Source organism: Mesocricetus auratus, unplaced genomic scaffold (assembly GCF_017639785.1).
Source record: "Mesocricetus auratus isolate SY011 unplaced genomic scaffold, BCM_Maur_2.0 Super-Scaffold_100007, whole genome shotgun sequence".
NCBI classification, from domain to species: domain Eukaryota; kingdom Metazoa; phylum Chordata; class Mammalia; order Rodentia; family Cricetidae; genus Mesocricetus; species Mesocricetus auratus.
In genome coordinates this window covers 71,619,028-71,641,260 of record NW_024429191.1, presented here as the reverse complement: position 1 = coordinate 71,641,260, position 22,233 = coordinate 71,619,028, and the positions used below count along the sequence as shown (strand labels likewise).

At 43.9% G+C, this 22,233-nt stretch overlaps 1 protein-coding gene across 5 annotated transcripts in view; it reads right to left on the bottom strand.

Moving 5' to 3' along the window:
- Ca10 (carbonic anhydrase 10) overlaps window positions 1-22,233 on the bottom strand; it is a 497,907-nt gene that overhangs the window by 8,620 nt on the left and 467,054 nt on the right. For all 5 annotated transcript variants that reach the window (XM_040749478.1, XM_040749477.1, XM_013117703.3 and 2 more), the window contains 2 exons: window positions 15,194-15,289; window positions 11,181-11,253 (listed from right to left, as the gene is read on the bottom strand). In XM_040749478.1, the coding sequence (XP_040605412.1) occupies window positions 11,181-11,253; window positions 15,194-15,289 (169 nt within the window). The remainder of the gene's footprint in view (window positions 1-11,180; window positions 11,254-15,193; window positions 15,290-22,233) is intronic.

Genomic DNA, 22,233 nt, shown 5'->3' with positions numbered 1-22,233 from the left:
GTCAATACAGGCTACATCCAGAAGACCCTTGTCTGCACTGTTGCGAGTTTGGGCTTCAGCCTGGGGGCAGTTTGGAGCCAGGGTTGGCCTGATCAGATTTGTACTTAATGAGGCTTGCTCTGATGGCAGTTTGGCCTGAAGATTAACATATTGAATGAGAGAAGGAGGCATTCGCCACATTTTTATTAAAGGTCAATGCGATTTGTTTAACCAAGCTTGTACAAGGAACATATTGGGTACTCTAGCATGCAGTTATTATTATATTTTATTTTTATTTGGGGTGGTTGGGAGGAGGGAAGGATGCACGTAGCAGAGATGAAGAATAATCCAGGCAGAACTGGAGCCAAGATAAAGAACATTTATACTTTCCTGAAACTAGACCAGCCCCTATGCAGCTGCCACATTTGAGGTAAGGGTTGGAGGAGGGTACAGGCTAGGAGCAAGAGACAAAAAAGGTGATGTTTATATGTCTATCCTCCTCATGGGGTATCAGCATATTTCCAAAGCACTATAGTGTTGATACTCCAACCTCTGGGATCCTGGTGGAAAGTCCTTTTTGGTCACCCCTCTGTGGGATTCAGTGGCCATTCTCCTGGGATCACCAGCTGTTACTGTGTTCTTTCTACCAATCTTTTTAGTCTGTATGTCTAGTCTTTTTAATTTCCCTCTACAGAACTTGAAAACATCCATGTTGAAGAATCTGGTGCTTAGGACCCGCGTTTGAATGACTTTGCTGCTTGCTCTGTATGATCTTGGACCCATAGCTGATAAGAGACCCAGCATATAGAAGGTCAGAGCACTTGGCTCACAGGCTATTAGAGGAACAAATAGGACTGTGCTTTACAAGTACTATCTAGCATAAGGCTCATTCCAGCCATGCTACTCAGCCATTCTGGGAAGCATTAGTTTCCCCTTTGTGACCTGTAGCATCCTTGCTCAGCTTCCCTGGTAAACTCCTTGTCATACCCAGCACTTTGACTTTCCCAGCTGAATTAGCTTTCCAGGAATCATTTAAGTATCTGACTCTTCTCACTAAACTGTAAGCCTCAGAGGAATGGTTTTCTTCTTGTATTGTGGATCCCATTTTGAGGTCCACCATATCAGAGGACATTCAGTAAACACAAGACTAAATGATCAAATATAATGGTTTCTGCTCAGCAACTCTACCTGGTGATGGCGCTGAGCAGAAACTAAGCCAGGAATAGCCAACACTGGACAGGTGACGGGGAAGCATCCCTCCATCTTGCACCACTAACTTTAATGTAGTGTGCCTACCGTCCCTTGTACATGACACGCAAACCATCGGGATGAGAATGTTGACCTTGTTTCTAGTACCTTTGTGACATCATGTTTTGACATCAAGTATGCATGTACTCTCATAATTACGTTGCTGAAACTGGCATGAACTTATATTGACATCGCCCGCATCACTGGCACCACCCTGCATGAAAGCCTGAAAATGAAGCAACACTCTTTCTTTTAGGCATTGGAATCTGAGAACTATTGGCTGTGCTTCTGCATATACCTCTTCTCTCTGTGGGGGTTTGCTTGGTGAATTTGGCAGGTGTGGTTGTTTGAATGAGAATGGGTCCCTACAGGCTTATGTATTTGAACACTTGGTCCTGAGTTTCTGAAACTATTAAAGAAGGATTAGGACATGAGGCCTTGTTGGAGGAGGTGTGTCACTGAGGGCAGAATTCGTGGATTCAAAAGCCCACTCTACTTCCAGTCAACTTTCTCTGCCCTGTAACAGTGCCTCAAGAGCTGAGCTTTTAGCTGCTGCTCCAGTGCCATGCTCGCCTGCCTGCTGCCAAGCTCCCCACCATGTTGGTCATGAACTCTATCCCTCTGAAACTATAAGACCCTAATAAACTCTTCTGTAAGTTGCCTTGAACATGGTGTTTTATCACAGCAATGGAAAAATAACTAAGACAAATAGGATAGAGATAGTACGACCCAAGTAAAATTCTAGGTAACTCAACTCAGAAATTTTCAGCCTCAGCATTCAGAAATGTTTTTCATAATTTCTCTTATGAGAAAATTGTTTACAGCAGGCAAAGCCTCAGACTTCAAGTCAGGAGTTATAATTCTAGTTGTACGTTTTAACTATGTGCTTGCCAGCAGCTTACTATTTCTTCATGGATAACTCATATAACCTCTTCTTACTTGGAGCAATGGGGAGTTGTGGATAATTACTAAGGCTATCTTCAGGTAAAAACATTCCATAGATCCCAAAATATCTCTCAACATCAACAAGTTTATACAACCAAATTTTTCTTTAGTATCATAAGGTTTTGACACAAAAGCATTGCCTTGTTAATGTGTCAGCTACAGATTTATAAGGACAGGAGGATCACTCTTAGATGATCAGTATGCATGGAATTGTACTGTTCTGAATGACCGTGGAAGCTGAACGACTGTGGTTTTGTGACATACTAATGTTGAATCTAGGATTTATCTCATACTGAGTTCTCATAGTTACAAGTAAGAAGTTCCCAGTTGAGTTCTTATTACTTATTCAGGAAAAACACATTGTAATGAAATGTCTCAGATGACACAATGGGGATCTTTCTTTAGTCAGAGCTTCCACTGGGTACCTTAGCCAAGTGCATGGGGGCTGAGTCTCACGGACCATTGCTGATATTCAACATCTCCTGCTTCCTGCTTATACAGTCCCTATTCCAAGCACACCACACCACTGAGAAAACAGTCGGATATTTCCAAAGATCAATACTGGCTTTGAGCAATATGGAACTAGCAGGCAATTTTATAGCATTATGCCCCTTATAATCTGAAGCAAATTCAACTGAAACAAACAACAAAATTGCAATGGAATAAAGTAACATAATTTTTTGTTTTACCCAAACAACAAATGAGGAAAAGGGCCTCCGAGAACTATATTATTGGAGGCAAGCTGCACCTCACCAGTTCCTCACTGCCACGAGTAACTACTGAGACAACAACAACATGGGTAGTGGTGTGCAGCATTTCCCATTATGTGAAAACGCTCACCAGTCTGTTCCTCTGAAATGAGACCACATGTTCAATTAAGCAGAGAGAAAGGGACCTGGAGCAATATGCTTAAGCCCTTTGGCCATCCTTCTTAATACTGTATCCCTCTGGGTGGGGGGAAGCTGTGCTGAGAACTCTCCCTGAGAGCTGAGAAGAAGGCAGTTACAGGCTGGTCTGTACTTGCGTACACATCCATATTTACTAGGGGATTTGTGGCTAACTTGAAATTACACATGGGCCAATTAAACACCCTTTAAGAGCTTGTTCTGTGTGCCATGTTTATATATTCCCCTCCAAATGCCTCCGGCTGGTATGTCTTGATTGCATTGGAGGGGGTATGCTAACACAGAAAGTTGATTTGGACTTGGTGGTCCTCTGAATTCTTTTTTAAATCAAAAGCTCTCCTTTGTACTTTCTAGCCATGAGATGAGTGTTGTATTAGTTACTTTCCCTCATTGAGGCTCCATACTTGGGAGAAACAACTTAAGGCAGAAAGGATTTCTTTTAGCTCACAGTTTGGGGGCTATAGTTCATCATGGGTGGAAAGGCACGGAGTGGGAGTGGCTCGCAGCTGTGACAGCAGGAGTCTGATGTGGCTGGGTTCATTGCCTCAACCATCAAGGAAACAGATAGGTCAGGGTTGAACAAGGGCTGGGTGATACCCACTAGTGAACTGAGACCCCACTCCTAAAGATTCTATCACCCTCCGAAACAGCCCTACTAGGTGGGGACGAAGTACATAAACTTTCAGGCCTCTAAGTCATGACAAATGTGAACAGGCAACTGAAGGAAGCTAAAGCCTCCAGAGTAACATAACTGCCTGAGGATTTGAGAAGAAAGTGTTCATTTGCAGCAATGCTCTGATAGCCACTCCTTGTTATCCATTCTAGAAGGTTCTTTGTAATCCATTAATCATTAGTTTTGCCTATTGAAACTACTGTTAAAAAAGTGCTGGTTCAATGAAATCAAGTGGTACTAAAACGATACAAATGCTACCTTTTATGTAATTGAGGTGCCATGTGTGCTGATTAATTAACAAGGAAAACAGAGGCATATAAATATCACCCCAGTACAGTGCATTAAAAATTAAAACACTTCAGGCTAAATCACCAATATCTCCTCAAGAGAAACCTTTCTGAAAATCCATTTTTCAATGTCATGCTTTCAGTCTTGACCTCACTCTGTTGAAGCGGAATTTGCCTTTAATAAAATGGATTTTCTTTAGAAGACTTTTTGAATTCAGCCTGAAATTAATTCCGGCTGGTCTTTTCTATTGTCGGTCCTGGTTAGTGAGAATATTTTACAAGTTTTACTCAGATGTATGAAATTTAAGCTCCCGGGGCTGGAGCAATGGCTCAACAGTTAGGAGCACTTGCTGCTCCTCCAGAGGGGCTGGTGGCTTTGTAACTCCAGTTCCAAAGGCCCTGACACCCTCCCCTGACCTCTGGGGGCACTGTGCTCACATGGTGCACAGACATACCTGAAGGCAAAATGCCCATGCGTACTAAATAATAATCTAAAAAATGAAACTCAAGTTCCCATGGAAAGCAGGAACATCTCACAATGTCCTTGTGAGCGCTACTTTTATCCAATCACAGTCAAGTGTGCTTCTCTGAAGGCGAGCATGTTCCACAGCTGCCTGTGTGCCCTGGGCTGTGCTTGCCTTCAGAATAAACTGTTGTTGGCACAGTGACTTGCCTCCCAACATCTAGGAGCTGGATTCGACAGGAGTATGCCTTAAAACAATTGAGGAACACACAAATGTGGTAAACAGAGTTAATACCAACCACTGCCCAGGCATTTGACCTATTATTTTATTTAATCCTCACTTAGTCCTTTCAACATTAGCTTACTGATGAGGCCACTGAACCTTAGGGTTGCTAAACGCATATGAAGTCAGATAGCAAAGGCAGTGATAGAGCTAGCATAGTAGTCCAGTGTGATGGCTAATCTTAATTGCCAGCTTAATGGGATTTAAAATCGTCACAGAAACAAAGATTCGGATATATCAATGGGGGGGTCTAGAATGGGTTTATTGAGGTGGAAAGAGGCACCCTAAGTGTAGATAGCGTCAGTCTACTGGAAAATAGAAGGAAGAGAACTGAGCACTCATCTCTCTTGGCTCGTCTGATTACGGATGGTGTGACATGCTGCCTCAAGCTCCTGCTGTCAAGATTTCTCCCCCCACCGTGGGTGGTACCCTGTGAGCCCAAAGAAAGTCTTCCAGGATTAGATTGCTTTTATAAGGTATTTTAGCACCACACTGACAAAAGTAACAACACAGCAGGCCTGCTCCTTTTTTAGCTCTTCACAAGAGAGCACCCTTGCTCATGATAATGGTGGCCTTTACCAACATGGCTTCCAAAACTCTCCCATACTTTGGCAAGGCTACCTTTACTTCTTTACCCGTATGTATGTATGTATGTATGTATGTATGTATGTATGTGTGTATGTATGTATGTGTGCATGTATGTACACAATATACTGTAAAATACACATGCATGTATGTTATACACACATACATATAATGCATATATATATAGTAAAATATATATTGCATCTTGAAAGAACCATTTTCCCCAGTTTCCCCTTTTTCAGTTTTTACCTCTGTCCCCAATACTGTACTCAGGTGTCTCTATAACTGCCATCTAGTGCCAACTGGCTTCTATGCTCCTTCCTTCCTGCACCTCCTCAGCTGGCTGGTGAGATGGCCACATAGGAGCCTTTTCTATATTAGGGCCTTGGATATATATTTAGAAGTGGTTTTCAATTCCAAGTCATGAAGATTTGAGCTGTCCTTTCAGAAGTGAGGGCTTGTCCCGCCTCTCTCCTGTATTTATTCTTACGCTTATGACTTCACCCAAGTTTAAATGCCATCTGGATGCTGATGTCTTCCACATTCGCAACTCTGGTTCTCTCTCCTGAAATCCAGACTCATATGTCCAACTGCCTACACCACCCCTCCTCTTGAATGCTTAATGGAAATCCCAAGCACGACTTGTTCACGATCTGTGATCCCTTCCCTACCCACAGACATGCTTCATCTGAGTCTTCCCCATCTCAGCAGATGGAAATATCTTCCTTCCAGTGGCTTGGACTAAAGATTTCATGGGAATCCTCGGTTCTGTTTTCTCTTACACGTTAAACATATGATTTATCAAAAAAATCTCCTGTCTCTTTAAAATATATCCAATCACTTATCATCTCCTTCTCCCCATTGACCTGGTCACCATCAGTCACACCACCTTGTCCCCTTATTTGGATGGTTTTAACCACTTTCTGTTTTCTCTCTTGCCACGTTGTAGTCTATTTAAAACTATTTTAGGCTTATTTTATTTTATATTTATGAATGTTTTCCCTGCATGTATGTATGGAAATCCATATGCATACCTGGTACCTTCGTAAAAAGTCAAAAGAGGCCTTTGGATTCTCTGGAGTTGGAGTTATGAATGGCTGTAAGCAACCATGTGGGCTCTGAGAATTGAACCAGAGTCTTCTGCAAGAGGACCAAGTGCTCTTAGCCACTAAACCATCTCTCCAGCCTTCCTCAAGCCTATTTTTAGTCAAGTAATCACACCACGTGTGTGTGTTGTCTATGCACATGTCTTGTCCATGAGCATGCACGAAAAGACCAGAGGAAGACATTGAGTGTCTTGCTTTATTACTCTTTGCCTTATTCCCTTCAGACAGAGTCTGCCCCTGAACATGGAGCTATGCTGGCAGCCAGCAGACTTCAGTGATTCTCCTGTCTCTGTCCCTCATGATGATGGGGTTATAGTTGCAAATGCAGGCATGCCTGGCTGTTTTTGTGGACGTGGAGGATTTAATCCCAGGCCCTCATGCTTGCTCAGCAGGTGCTCCCACCCCCGAACCATCTACCTCTCCTAGAGTGCTCCTTTGGACAGAAGATGATGTCACTCTGCTTGAAGGCTTGAACTAGCTTCCAGTCTGTGGCGCCATCTCTGGTTTCTAGATATGCCAATCATGACAGTGTGACAGCGTCCTTTGAAGGATACTGATTTCCACAGGGGGTCCCTATGGGAAGTAACATGTATGCAGGAGTTGGACATAGCTTGTCTAGGATCAGCCTGAGTTGGCCAAGGGTCACTGTGTTAGTTCTGTGGTTAGTTGACACCCCTTCTAAGTGGAAGCAAATGTAAGAAGCAATGTGCTGAGCAATGTAATTGCTCATCAGCCGAAATCCAAGCTGCAACTAAGAGAAAAGCATGCTGAAAGGTTTTGTGCTATACCAAAATACCAGATTTATCATTAGTTTCAAGACCTCAGAGTTTGTCTTTCCTTGCTTCACAGGAAGGAAGCATGGGAGAAAGGGAATGACATAGGAATCATGCCCAGGAGGACCCATGTGTACAGAAGAATGGGTTGTAGTTCAGAAAGTTCTTTTTTTCCCCATCCCCATCTCTGTGGGAGCGTTGTGACCTTGAGCGTCTTGGTCATGTGACAGGTGCTGGGGAGTAGAAATTAAGCATATTTAAAGAACACGCCTAAGATAGCATCATATGAATTCATGGGCTGATAGCAAAGATCCTTGCTGGATATTCCTCTGATGTTGGAAAGATAAAGGCCATGTGGATCCCTGTTCCTTAGCTGACCTGGGGACCTCTGCCTGTGGGCAGAGACATCTTGACTAAACCTTTCCACATAACAGTGAGAAGTCAACACTCACTGCTAAGTGCTTGTTGATTATATAGAAGTCACTGAGTATACAGCCACCTACCATATGTGCATCCTTGGTCTCATCTCTGAACTGGGGATAGCAAACATAAGTGCTACATGTACAGCACTGACCCTGGGGTGGGCAGAGTACCCATTCCACATCACCTCTAAATTTCTGATGTTCTCTACACTGCAGAGTGGATACTATACTTAAGTGAGCAAGGCAGGTTGGAACTCTGCAGTGAAATGGATGGTTGAGAGATCAGGGAGGGATGCGTTTGGGTGTTCCTGGGTAGTGTGGTTGAAATAGTAGAGTATGAGGGTTTACTGGATAGTTTTATGCTAATTTGACATAAGCTGGAGTTATCTGAAAGGAGGGAACCTCAGTTGGAAAAAATGCTTCCATAAGATCCAGCTGTAGGGCATTTTCTTAATTAGTGCTTGATGCAGGAGGGCACAGCCCATTGTGGGTGGTACCATCCTTGTGCTGGTGGTCCTGGGTTCTATAAGAAAGCAGGCTGAGTAAGCCATTATGAGCAAGCCAGTAAGCAGCATCCTCCATGGCTACTGCATCAGCTCCTGCCTCCAGGTTCCTGCCCTGTTGGAGTTCCTGTTCTGACTTCCTTTGTTGATGAATAGTGATTCGGAAGTGTAAGCTAAAAAAATTCTTTCCTCTCCAAGTTGTTCTGCTGATGGTGTTTCATCACAGCAGTAGTAACCCTAACTAAGACTCTGTGTGTGTGTGTGTGTGTGTGTGTGTGTGTGTGTGTGTATGTGTGTGTCTTCTCCCTGTTCATTTAAGAGCATGAAAGCAGGATACTATAATAGTACCCCAAGCGGGTAGCATCATCCTCCTCTTGACTTGAGTTTGTGGGCTCATGCCAGTGTAACCTGCTGCTTCTTACAGACTCTTGGGGTGTGGGGAGATGCCTAAGTTGTATGCTTGAGGGTGCTTCATTTCAGACTCCCTACCTGCCACAGGGCCAACCTTCCCCTGCTGGAGGCTGTAGGAAATTGAGCTGGAGGGAAGAGAGCTGTGGTTTCCTGCTGAGCAAATCAATCCCTTTCTGCCAATGTCCTGGGCATGGTGGTGTCTGGGCCAATTCTGTGTATCAAGTCTTCATTATCCCTGGGGTGAAACTCCTTTCAGGTATGTGACACAGGTCACTGTGGGAGACACCTCCCACAGAACATATGCTATTAGAGGACCCATTATCATGTCTCGGCATGCAGGCCAGAGTGTCCTGCTTAACCCTCCGTTTTTTTTCCTGTGGCCCTGGCAGGTGTTGAGCGTGAGGGGCGGCGGATGGAGGAGAGAGTACATCTATTTCCTCTTTCTGCGTTTCTACTTCAGTGGTGGAAACATCATAAGCTCCCTATGATACAGAGACTTGGTCCTAGAACACTGTCCCTCCTCACCCCTTCCACCTGTGACTGTGACTGAAGGAGACTGTTCATCCAGTAACTGAGATGACGTGCTGATAGGAACAGATCGCCCTCTCTGAACTCCTCCTCGTGCCTTCAGTGTTCAGCAGATTTTGGAATGCTGCCACTCTGCCTGGAATGCCTTGGCTCTCTCTTTGCAGCTTGCCTTCTATCTTTTTTCCCTCTTTTCTCCTCCCTTCCTCTGCTTTCCCTTCTATGCCAGTGACCACCTCACTCCATATTAATCAGACTTGTGTAGGGGGAGGTAAGGGTGGCAAAGGACCCCCTAATGATCCCCTATGCTAGTGGAAATCAGACAGATTGTGTGTTGGGGCTTAATGTGCAATTTCATGACTTTTCACGGTCTCTAAACTGCAAATTCAAGATTATTTGAAAACATTTATTTAATTTTCATGCTTTTTAATCAAAAAAAGTTAAAAGAATAATAATCTTTTATAGGCAGTTATAAATGTGTTATTTACACACAAGACAGAAATATCTCCCTTAGCTGAGCAATCTAAGCGTGTGCCTAGGGAGAATTCTGCAAGAATACTGATGAGGAAGGGCATGGCTGTGTGCGGAGAGGATTTGAGTCAGTCTTGAAGGCGATGTGTGTTGGGCTGGAGTGGTCTCAGGGCCATCAGTGTGTCACCCCATCAGTTCCTCAGCCTCTGTATGTAGGAGTGACCTGATGGTGATCCCCTCGTGGGGAGGACCAGTGTCTCAGCCATCCGTACATTCCCGCAGAAGATGTGGGATGGGAGAAGCAGTCAGTGACAGAGGGCACTGCTCTCTGTGCTGTCCTCCCACCGTCTCTTCCACTGACACTGGAAGGCACAGCTGAGCTACGGGCTCAGGGAAGCACTCTGCAGGGAGATGTGAGAATGAAAATGTCCACATGTTCTTTTTCCTGTCGTTGGGAATCATTATCTGTCTGTTGTTTGATTCACAAATCTCGATCTTTAAGATTTCATGTTTGGAGGTCTGGTTAATCTACGGGGCCTCTGGTAGTGGATCACTATTTATCCCTAGTATATGAATGGACGTTGGGAGCCCATTCCACATAGAGGGATGCTCTCTCAGCCTAGACACAGGAGGGAGGGCCTAGGCCCTGCTTCAAGTGATATGACAGACTTTGATGATTTCCCCATGGAAGGCCTCACCCTCCCTGGGGAGCAGAAAGGGGATGGGATGGGGGGGAGGTCAGTGGGGCGCAAGGGAGGAGGAGAGGGGGGGACTGGGGTTGACATGTAAAATAAGCTCGTTTCTAATTTAAATGAAAAAGGGGGGAAGAAAAAAAAAGAGGATGTCAAAAACCCTGAGTTGAACTTTTTCCCTTTGTGAATGAAGGAGCAGCTTTAAAACAAGGGGCCTCCTCAGCAGAGGTCAAAGCCGAGTTTCCTGCCCATTCCTAACTAGATGTCCCTCCTATGTCTCCGTTTTGACATCCCTTGACATGTGCCACCTCACATGGTTTCCCCACGTCCCGCGCCCTCTAGGTTTACCTTCTGGGTCCTTCCTCCTTCACCTCTGCACACTTCCTTCTTTTCTGACTAAGAAGTTTAGAATGAAGTAATCTAAAAGCTTGGGAGGCTGGCAGAACCCTATAGATCCATGAGGTGTGGAAAATGAAGGAAGATACTGCCCAGCCCCCCTATGGAATGAGATAAGGTCAATATTGGGTCCAAAGTACCTGGTGGGTGGTTTTTTTTTCCTTTTTTTAATCACAAAGTTGGCAAAGCCCCAGCTACACAGACAGCTGATATGGTGAAATCAGTCAGCCAGTAGAATCCCTGAGCTTATTACCAATCCACAGGATAACGATGACCACATCATCATAATCGTTATTGCCTTAGACAGGCGTGGATGACAAAGGTACTCTGGGGACTTGTGTTTGAAATGGGCTGCTTCTTAGCCAACCCTGACTCTCCAGAGTGACTTTCTACAGAATTAAAGGATTGTGAGGCAGAAAGGGCCCATGAAGATCATCGGTTCTGGCTTCCTGCCTTCCGACAAGACTAACCTTTGTAGAATTGTTGCTGTAAAGGAAATTGAACCAAACTTACTTTTATATGTTATTCTTGTGATAGTATCTCTGTTGAGCATTCGATTAAGAAATGGGTTTGATGAATCAGAAACCTATAGGGGAAGAGAAAGTATTAATGACTGTGTGTTAGTCACTATCCCAGGGCAAACATCTCCATGCATTATTTCATTCCTACATATTGATGTCTTACCATGGGTCCAAATCTATGATGGTTGGAAATTAAGAGAACAGAAACACACACTCTATTCTGTTTGGACACCTCATATTGAGAAGGAAGAAAAGTAGTTAAACAAATCATCCTCGTGTGGATTAGGGAGTGCTCTGATGGAGTCCACCCACTGTCTGGGAATCAGGAGAGCTAGGGTCTGAGTTGGTTTGGAAGGATGGATGGAAGCTCAAGTATTTTAATGTTAGAATATAGGAAAGACAGAAAGGCAAGGAGGGCAGGAAAAGCATTCATACTGAGGATCTGTTCACAATAGGCGGATGCTCACGCAAACATTTAGTATAGTTCAAAAGCTAAAAGCACTGGGATGGGATGCTAGCCCATGTTAGGCTTTGAATGTCACAACAGGGTATATTTAAACTTTATTCCTTAGGAATGGGGAACCATCAAAGAGTTTTGAGCAGGGAATATGGAATGAAATGTCAGGAAAGAGGCATTCATCTAAGTAGGAAGAACATCTAGAATAGGGGTACCAGAAGAGGGAGGATAAAGAGAACCTTGTAATTCCACTGCTCATTATCATATGAATATATTATAAACTACAACATTCAATCTTCCACTCACCTACCCATCTCTCCTAGAAATATTTATCAAGCACCTATAGTGGGCTAAACATTGTTCTAGAGATGAGTTTCCATTTTGTACGTATGCTTTTACATATCCAGATTCTTCCTCTGGGAGAAGAGACTAAGCCAAAAACAGACTAGGGTCTTTATCATGTGTAGTTTCCTTAACAACACCCTTTTTATTCAGGCTTTTCCCAGTGCCACTGTTCATCTTAGTCATTTCTCTCCTACCTTGCTCAGCGCAGCTCTGCAATTTACATCTCAGTTGCTAATCGGATGTTGTGACACATCAACATTTTAAATCTGATTTATTCTGAGGTTTGGAAAAATCACAGCAGATGATCATCGTTATTAGATAAGCAACAGGTAACTTTAGTTTGGGGAAAGCACAGACTGTTTATTTTGTCTCCATCTGTCTTTCTTTTCACAGGGTTTTCTGTGTGTGTTGTAGTGAGACATACAGCACGATCTCAGTGGAGGCAAAAATCCATCTCCAGTAGGGCAAAGTCCCAAATTGAACATTGTGCTCCCTGGATACATAAGTGCCAAGTTCAGCTTCTGTTGCGACATCCTCTAAAGCACTGAAAGGACAGCTCAGCACCTCCTCCTGTTTGTACTGATATACTCTGTGGCAGCAGGAGGCCAGTGAGGTTGTCTGGTGGAATAGGAATCTGCAATGGGTCTAAATTTCTGGGTGTCTTGGCTTCCTGACAAGCCGGACAATACTGCTGTTGAGACCAGCCCCCTTTGGTGCTGATTAAAAGTTACTGAAATATTTCCAAAGTGCACACAGATGATTTGTGGGCACAAGTGTGTTGGCTGTGTGGGTGAGAGGATAAAGTATGTACTTGATATAAGTGAACTAAGTGGGAAGTTAATGGTATGTGATTGAACAGCAATTATAGCCAAATCTCAGCTCCCTGTAGTCATGGAAGGGAAGAGGAAACAAGTCTCTCTTATTGATTGAGTGATTGACTGGTTGTGTGCACACACACACTTATGCCTCAAAGAATGTGCAGAGCTCAGAGGCCAACTTGTGGGAGTCAGTTCTCTCTTTCCACCCAGGTCCCAGGAACTGAACTCAGGTCGTCGGGCTAGTCAACATGCACCCTTAATTGCTGAGTCATCATCTCTATTTACCACTAAACCCTTAGCCATCTCTGGCTCAGGATTTGATCAGGGTGATATTTCTCTAGATGAACCACTCATTCGTAGGGATTTCTCATCTTGTGTTCTTGCTTTACCTACAGGGAACTGGAAGTGGGAGGCAGGGGTATCAGAAGGAGGGCTGGAGGCTATCAGAGGCTGAACATCCTTAGGGACTAAGGATTCAGTCCATCTCATTTCTGGGTACCAGTTTCTAGTAGAGGATGGACCTCTGTGTTCCATTGAAGGTTTTTTTTTTTTTAATGAGTGCATGACAAGTCAGAGCTCAGCTAGCTCACTGTAAATCTGGGAGTTGACTTTGTGGAAGAAAGAGGGAATGCTATGGTTTATTTTGAGATTGATCCAGAAAGGTTCAGGTATGCGCAAGGAAAGAATGGGAAATTCCTCAGGGACTAAACTGACCTAAGAAGATTCAGGAGCTGGCCACTGTCCCTTACTGGCCTAAGGCTTTAGTGTAGGTCTTTCCAAACTTCAGGGGAGCAATCAGGACCTGCAAACCTGACTATTGGTCAGGACCTCAATGTAGTACAAATTTCTGCATGAGCTTGTGAAACAGCATCAGTTTGCTGTGGAGGAAGTTGGCTGCCAGTCACTCCATCAGTCACTGTCAGCTGTTACATGCTTGAGCTTCCAGGACAGTGTTCACTGACTTAGAAGCTTGGAGCAAAGTGAGGCAAAGTCAGCGACTGACACTGAGATGCTTTTCAAGGAACACAAATTATTGGGAAAGGCAAGTTGGCCCCTGGATATTACTCTTGGAAGGCGTGGCATGTGGACAACCACACCGAGAGGTGATTCCTGGTAACACGACAATGTGCAACATACCGTCAGGTTTTACAGTGCTCATGGACCAGGCTGGCTGCATGGATTGGTTGTCTGTATCCTAACTGGGACAAGAGTAAAAATTTGCTTCTGGCTTTCAGGCACCAGTGCCATGGGGCTGGGAGTGTGTGGCAGTGTTGTTTTCTCTCTACTCATTCTCAGTTCCTCTCCCAGATCTGTTGAGTAGGTATATGATGGGAATACACTAATGAATACTACAGGGAGGAAAGACTTGGGTGTCTTTCCTGACTGGGGTATTATGAGCTTCAGGAATTTGGCCTGGCTCAGATGAAGGTGAGGAAGTTAGCAGGAGGCATGGCCTCTGGGAAGACGACCAGTACCTATTATAGAGTCTGCTTTGGGGGGAAACTATTGCCTAAGGGGTCTCTAAGGACCCCATTATCCCAAGAGCTCTGTTAAATCTCCTTGGTGGTGAATGCTAAATTTCTACTGAAATTCTTCATAGTATTCCAAGTTCTGGCTGGTCCAATTGTCTCTAATGATTGGGGCACAAACCTCTCCAGCAACTAGCATAGTGACTAACATAGTTTACAAAACAAAAACTTTTACAATTGGAAAGGAAATTTTATATTTTATTAAAAAATTGCACATCTGCATCACTTTATATCTGCCAAAATATTAAAGATAATTAAATTAACAACCAGAATTTGTTCAATTGGACATTTCACACTGTTCTTGCCTATTGGATATCAGGGAAGCATGACTGAAGGTCATACGGTCAACATGGGGACTTTGTCTTAATTCTACCTGCCAGGATTATAAATCAGCATTCAAGTGGGAAAGGAAGATGAACTTTCTAGCTGTTGTGCGGAAGCCTGGAAGTTCATAGTGCAGGGTCTGCCAGGGAGGGACATCTCATACTTCTCTTATTCTCCTGGTGGCAGCAAGTCCTAGAGGCTGTCAGTACTCCGGTCCCTCTTCTTCTGCTGTTGTACCCTGATTCTGCCTGAAGCCTGGCCTGCAAATAGCACAGGCTTTCTCTCTAGGATAGAGGCTGCCCAAACCTACAGGCCCTAAAATGGAACCTATCACTTCTTCATCTTACTTGAGTAGCCCTGAATCTTCCGTGAATTCCATGGTTATAAAAACCATAAGATCCCAAAGCTCTCTTAGGTGTGGACATTAATTGACATTACGTCTTTAAATGTTTTTAATCTCAAAAGAGACTGTAGACTAATATTCTGGTTGGCGTGGGGGATGGCAAGAAGAACAGAAGAATGCAAAACTTACTTTTATAAATATAGAAACTACCACCAATCCGTTTGGACTCTTCGCAGCTTCTGTGACGTTTGTGTATAGCTCGTGGTTATAGTGGATGAGTTGTACCTGGCAGAAAGGAAAATCAAGAGTGAGAAGAACAGTCCAGCATCAAAAGCAATGAGGCACAGCTTATCCTTCAGCCCAAGGGTGAACTGCAAACATACTGAAGAACAATTGGAAGGACATGTTTTTAATTGAAGAAATTTCAGAGGGAAGTGTAAATAGAATCCGTGTGTATACAATGAGTGTGCATGTACCATCCATAAGAACATACTACCTATACACATTTGCAAACATGTTCTGGTAACAAGGGTGCTTTTATATAAGATGAGTGCCCATCTGGTTCTTTCTCCCAGGACATTTCCCCTAAAGTGTGTGTTAACTGAATTTTCCTAATTAGGAAATAGAACAGGCCTTCAGGTGTGGGTATCCTCTCCCAGCAGCACCAACAGCTACCACAGGCAGTGAATAAATCTCCCTGGTAGTCTTGGGGTGAGCAGGGAGATGAGCCAGCCCCATGTGGGGGAGACTGGCAGCGTGCAGGTTGCTTGGTTCTGCAGAAGAGAGAGTGAATGGCTGTTTCATGATGTGCCAGCCTGCTCAGTTCACTTGGTTATGCAAAATATTGTTTCCCCTTTCCCTGACCAGAACCAGTGACTGCCTGTCAAATTCTGTGCAGCAAGCACTGGGGAGGGTGGGGGCAGCAGGAGTGGCCCTAGATTTGGATTGTGGTGAATTGGGTTTCCCTCTATTACCTTAGTCTTCTAAACTCCCATTGTTGAACACATTACAGACTTTTAGCCACATGATCAAGTTTTATATCATTTCACCCAGATCTAATCACTTACTATAAAAAGTGAGAGTGATTGTTTCTTTTAAGATGTGACCTTGTAGCTATGATTTTAAACAATATTTTTATAGCAATGTGAAAGCATATTTGTGGTAACAAATAAAAAAAACATAGATGTGAGCACCATTTCCCTCATCTCTAGCTAATCCTGGCTCACATGATAGAAAATAGACAATTCAGTGTAGATTCTCCCAGACTGGTTTCTTTGCTTATACAGCACAAAGCAGCACATATGCAAATGAAGTTTAGAGGAACAATGGATTGGGCTGGACACAGTTCAACCAGTAGTGCTCTTACTTGTTCTGGGTTCCAAGTTCCAGCACCATATAAACTGAGCTTGGTGGTGCACACTTGAAATCCCAGCACTTACAAGGTGGAGGCAAGAAGATCAGGTTTCAAGGTCATCCTCAGTTACTTAGTGAGATAAAAGCCAGCTTGGGATACACGGGACTAGACGCGTCTTAGAAACAATAACAGCAACACCAACAGAAACGATAAAATGGAATAATTTAAAATTATGATTCTAAAGTTTATTTCTGACTGCCTTTTTGTTCAGTTCAACACCTATACATTTACCCATAGTCCTCCTAGAAGCAATAGCTTCCTCCCTGCACGAATACTCCATAACACACTGAGCCACCCACCGGCTTTCATGTGTTTCCATCGTTTTGCCTCTTACAACACTGTCACAGCAAAGACATCATAGATCTCTCTGTAATGGTGTTAGTGCTCTGAACTGGCTGATTGAGAATCTAACAAGGTAGTGCCTGGAAAGTGACTTATGACTCTGAAAGTACAAGACAATATTCATTACTGCCAGTATCCCACATTGCATAAAAGGGCGTGTGTGTGTGTGTGTGTGTGTGTGTGTGTGTGATTTTCAAAGTTAAGAAAGACTATGACCCAGAAGGAAACACCTAGCTACATTTGTTCCTGTGGTGTATCAGTGTTGCTGGGCATCTAGGTCACCTAGTGCTTTGGAACTCTCCAGAGCCTGCTTGCCCCACTCCAGTTCTGACGATTTGGGGAAGGAAGATGGCTGTGTGTTTGTTAAAGGTTCTCCAGCTACAGATCCACCGGAGCTGCAAACCACTGGAGCACCGTTAGGCGTCAGGAACCCAGCAGTGCCTTTTCAGAGTGAACCACGGATGGCCATCCTGAGTCCACGGAACAGCGCCACTTCTCTTGACATTCCTAATTTGCTTTTTTAACTTCTTATGTATTTTGCCAGTGGAGACAGATGGTTACACTGCAGCTAGTCTGCCGCCAGAAAGGCAACCACAGGCAGGGCCTAGGGGACCATTTGCCTGTGCAGTGCTCTATCAGGCCTATGCTCACAATTTTAACTTACAACAAAAGGCAGCAATGGAAAGAATAGGTACGTATAGAAGTGTGGGCAACATCTGCTAGTGTAGCTAGTGAAAGGCTCTTTGCAGAGAAGATATTTGGGCTGAGATCTGATGATGAAGAAGAGCAAGGCCTGGGGAGGTCGGAAGGAGCCATGTCAGCCACACAGAGTATAGCGAACACAAAGGGCCTGAGGCAGTGACAAGCAGTGCAGGTGGTTAGGGGCCGTTCAGGGTGGGACCAACTCGCACAGGACTTTTCAGACCGTGGTGAGGGTCTTTGCAGCAGGAGGTTGAAGGAGTTAAGAAACTAAACTGACTCAAGTGCAATTTTGAAAGATCCCTTTGGTCACCAAGAGGGGCACAGTAGAGACAGGAAGTCTTTACATCACAGTCACCTATTACCTGTCTTTTTCTAGGACAATGACATTGACTTTCAAGCTCTTCTCTGTTCCCATGCTTACCCAGGATTTATTGTGATTATATATTAACTTGCAATGATTGATTTGGTGTGTCAGTTTGATGGGGCTGAGGATGTCCAAATAGCTGGTAACGTTTCTGGGTATGTCTGCGAAGATGTTTCTGGAACAGATCAGCATGTACATTAGTAGACTGAGTAGAATGTATCTACCATTTCAAACATGGATTTGTATCTGCTACAAGTCCATAGTGAATAAAGAGATGGAGGAAGGGTAAATTCTTTCTTCTTGGGCTAGAACATCCATCTTTATCTGTCCTTGGAAATCACAACTCTTGGTTCCAGGGCCTTGGCTTTGACATCTTGGATTCATACCACAAACATCATTTAAATGTCCATGGGTCTTCAGACTTTGGCCCTGGATTGAGATCATGCCAATGAATCCCTGGTTCTTCAACTTAAAGATGCCATGTGGTGAGACTTTTCTCCTGCTGTAGTCAGGTGGACTGGTTGCCATAACAAATCTCTTTTTTATAAACATATCAATGTATTCTGCTGGTCCTAGCTCTTGGGAAACTGATGGCAAATGAAAATTCCAAGTATCTTACAGCCCAAATGGCATGGGCACTGGGTTATCAGGATAGATACAAACCATAGCTACCTAATACAGACATGTGGGAGCTTAACATCACTGTCAGAGTTATCATCACCACCAGCATCATCGTCATCATTATCATCATCTTTTATTGATGATCACCATTAGCATTTGTTGAGCATTAATCATCTACAATAAATGTAGGAATCAAACAGTGATGTATTTAACAAGGGGTGGTATGTTGGGCGCTTGGAGAATGGGTTTGAACATCCTCTCCAGAGATTCACTTTGAACTGAGATTTATAAATACAGCATTTATAAATAGGACATAGGCAAAGGGAAATGTCCGCTGTGATATAATCTCCTTTAATTCTCAAAAACTCCTTAATGTCATGATCTGCTTTTTATTTATGGGGACACCATTTGATCAAGTAAGTGTAGAGTGGTAAACTGTACCCAGTTCTTACGATTATAGAGTTCACACTCAAACACCATGTTACTTCTTAACTACTGGCTTTGCATTAGCATCCACCTTTAGGTAAATATCTAAGGGATAGATACTATTCATCATCTTGCTCTTAATGTTTATCATGGAAGTTGACCCAGTGTGGAGATTAGCAAATGCTTACTGAATGAATCATTCTACTGCTCAGAGTCTGAGTCCTGGAAAGGGCCTTAGATAAAACCAAGGCTAGCTCATGTCTGTTAAACACAAGGGAACTTAGGATCAGAGAGGGTCTATGTTTTGCTTATCACAACATGATAATTTATACTTCATTCATTGGAAGCATGGTAGAGGAGAAATTGGCTAGGACCACAGAAGACTGTGGAGAACCTCACAGGTTCAGGTGGCTCTAAGGTGTCATGCCTATGGTTTGCAGGCCTCTGGTCTTTGCACTGAAACTCATGAGATCAGATGCAGAACCATATTCACATTCCAGGATTTTCTAGAGACCAAAGCAAAAACTTCCTCCAAGCTCCACACTGAAATACATCTTTTGAGCTAATTCCCAAGTATTTGCTGTTGCTGAATGAACACTTGCTGTGAGCAGGCTTGTGAGTCCACGGCAAGTTGTCCCTGTCATTGGGCCAGCTGAGAGCTGGTATGAAGCATAATTTTCCTTTTCCAGGAGTGTGTGACAAGTACGTAACCTGTATGTGACAAGTGCTTCTCACTCACCCCTCATGTCTTGGAAGAGTGACCAGACATCACTCAGGCCGATGCATATGCTCTACTTTACCTTCCTCTGTTGGACACTCTACCCCTTATTAAACATGAGTCACCTTGTGATGACATTTAGCATGACAGGCGACCACATTAACCTCTGTAATAACTCAGTGGCTTCCACTGCCCATAAGGTAAAGGCCTGTGTGTGAGGCCAAACCTTGGGTGGACCCTGACTTTTTCAAATGTGGTTAACATGTCTTAGCAGCTTTCTTTCTGTCTGCCTTACACATCCTACCTCTTCCTTCTATACAACCTGTGCATATTCTGTTATTTCTGCTTAATATATCTTTCCCTCCCTTTTAAAAATCTGTCTTTTATTTGTGAACCCCTTTAGAACTCAACTCAGGGGTCACCCATTAAAGTCATTACCACAGTCCTGTTGACTTGGAACACACATCACGGTTCTGTTTTCATGTTTATTGTGAGAAAGATTAGTTCTTCACATATTTCACTAGACTCTAAGCTTCATCTGGCTAAGAACCATGCCCAGTATCCTAGGATGTACACTGTATCTGTACACCGCATCTGTACATAGTAGCAATGGCAAGGTAGAAATAACTGTGAAATAGATCGAGGAAGCAAGGCAGGCCATGATCAGATGATGAAATGTGATATCAAGAGAAGCAAGGAGAGAGGGTTGCTTGGCTGAACTGGTAGGGAGCAGTCTGAATTCCAGTGTATCCCCAAAGGGAGTCAAGACCCTTGCTGTCACATAAGACTACAAGATTAGCTTCACCCCTGAGCACCCGGGTCACCCAGATTCTCAGCTTTACATAAGGATTGTAATGCTACCTACTTCCTAGAATCACTAGTGTGGTTTCACGGACTCAGATAAAAGCATTTGGCCCAGGGGCTGGCACGCACTAGACACTCAGCAGTCAGCTCTTACCATGCTTGCTGTTACTCTATGCTTACTTTTGCAGTAGATAACAGAGCCTTTGGCTCCTGCAGCAATCAGGGTTGGGTGTGTGCAGTTCCCTCTTCTGCATCCTGTCTTTGAGTCTGTCTTCTGAGGATCCTGAGGAAAGTGCTACCTACCGGGGAGAACTCAGTGTGTGTTCCCTGCACTGAAAGGAGTGAGAGATTAGTTCCCAAGTGGCTCACATGGTAATTTATCAGGCAGCAGGCATTTAATGCAACCAGTGAGCTAGTGAGTCTCCCATCCGTGGGGCTTGTGGCGCTCCTGTCACAGTGACTTAACTCTGCTTTCCTAGTATTAAAGTGGCCAGAGAGAAAATAGGAAAGAATGGGTGTAGCTAGGTTCCAAGAAAATTTATTTGCAACAACACAATGTGGGCTGGATTTGGTGTGTCGTTATAGTTTGCCCACCATGGCTTATTTAAGTTGAGAGCTGAGCAAAGAATTTCCAAGGCATTCCTTTTTCGGTAAGTGTACAGAGGGAAAAGATTACATGCTGGGAGAAAGTAAGCTTGAGTCTGGCCCTCACCCTCATATAGTGGTCATTCTTACATGTCTATAGTCCTTTAAACTTTCTAAAGCACCACCAATTCAAATGAGTTTACTTCTGTCAGCACCGAGGTCCCAGGCGCCCACCCTATGCTGGACCCCTGGAGTCCAGAGATAAAATCTATAGATCCCATATCCTCGAGGCGCTCACGCAGCTTATCTGTTTGTTCCCGAAATAGACAAAGGATAAAAAAGAAGGCACAGAGAGGTCGCACAGCCAGTGACAGCGATTCGGGCCCACTTCACTTTCCCATAAAACAGTAAAGAGAAAAGGAAGGTGTTTGGTGTTTTATACTTGACGGGGAGGTTACATTTCAGCGGCTTTTGCTGGAACAACAGTTATAAGCGAGAACTTATTTATAGAAGTCATTAGCAAGTTTGTCTTTATGTGTAAGAGCACACACTCTGCAGACAAGAGCACGGTTTGATATTTACCAACTGCCTCATCCTCACCCTAAGCTTTGGCAATTATCACGGGTCTGCCAGGTGATGATGGTCTCCTGTATCCTAAGACATGTAGATGCAATTAAAGCTGCAAATGAAATGAAGCATCCATCATTTCGTTGACTGGAGACCCTAGATGTGTCATGGCAATGTAAAACATGAGGCTGAAGGGATCTTCACCCCCTGGAGAGAACACTACTTGGATTTTAAGGTATGATATTTTTCAGTGAGTTGTTCTAAGGTTTGAACAAATGCAGAGCATACCACTTGGGTGTAGGATGGTGCAGGAAAATTTGAGGTGTGGCTTATCCAGATACCTCTTCTATCTGAGTAACCCGAGGCTAGCTACCCAGCCATTCTGTGCCATGGCTTCTTTCTTAGAAGAATGAGAATGCATCTGAGTGCTGTCACAAGAATGAAACAAGACAATTACCAGCATCCTATTTCGGATCCAGGCAGGGTATAAGCAAGCAATCACAATAGAGGAGGTGATGCCATGGGAGAATTGGAATGTTCCCCTGGTGCCCACCCCTAGGAGACATTCTAAAACAGCTGCTTTTAGAAGCCAAACTTTCCTTTTGTGATCCTTTCCCCAAAGCATCTATCTCCCCTGTGTTTCTCAGTAGTGAAACTGCTGAAAGCCAATGCAGGCTGTGCATCCT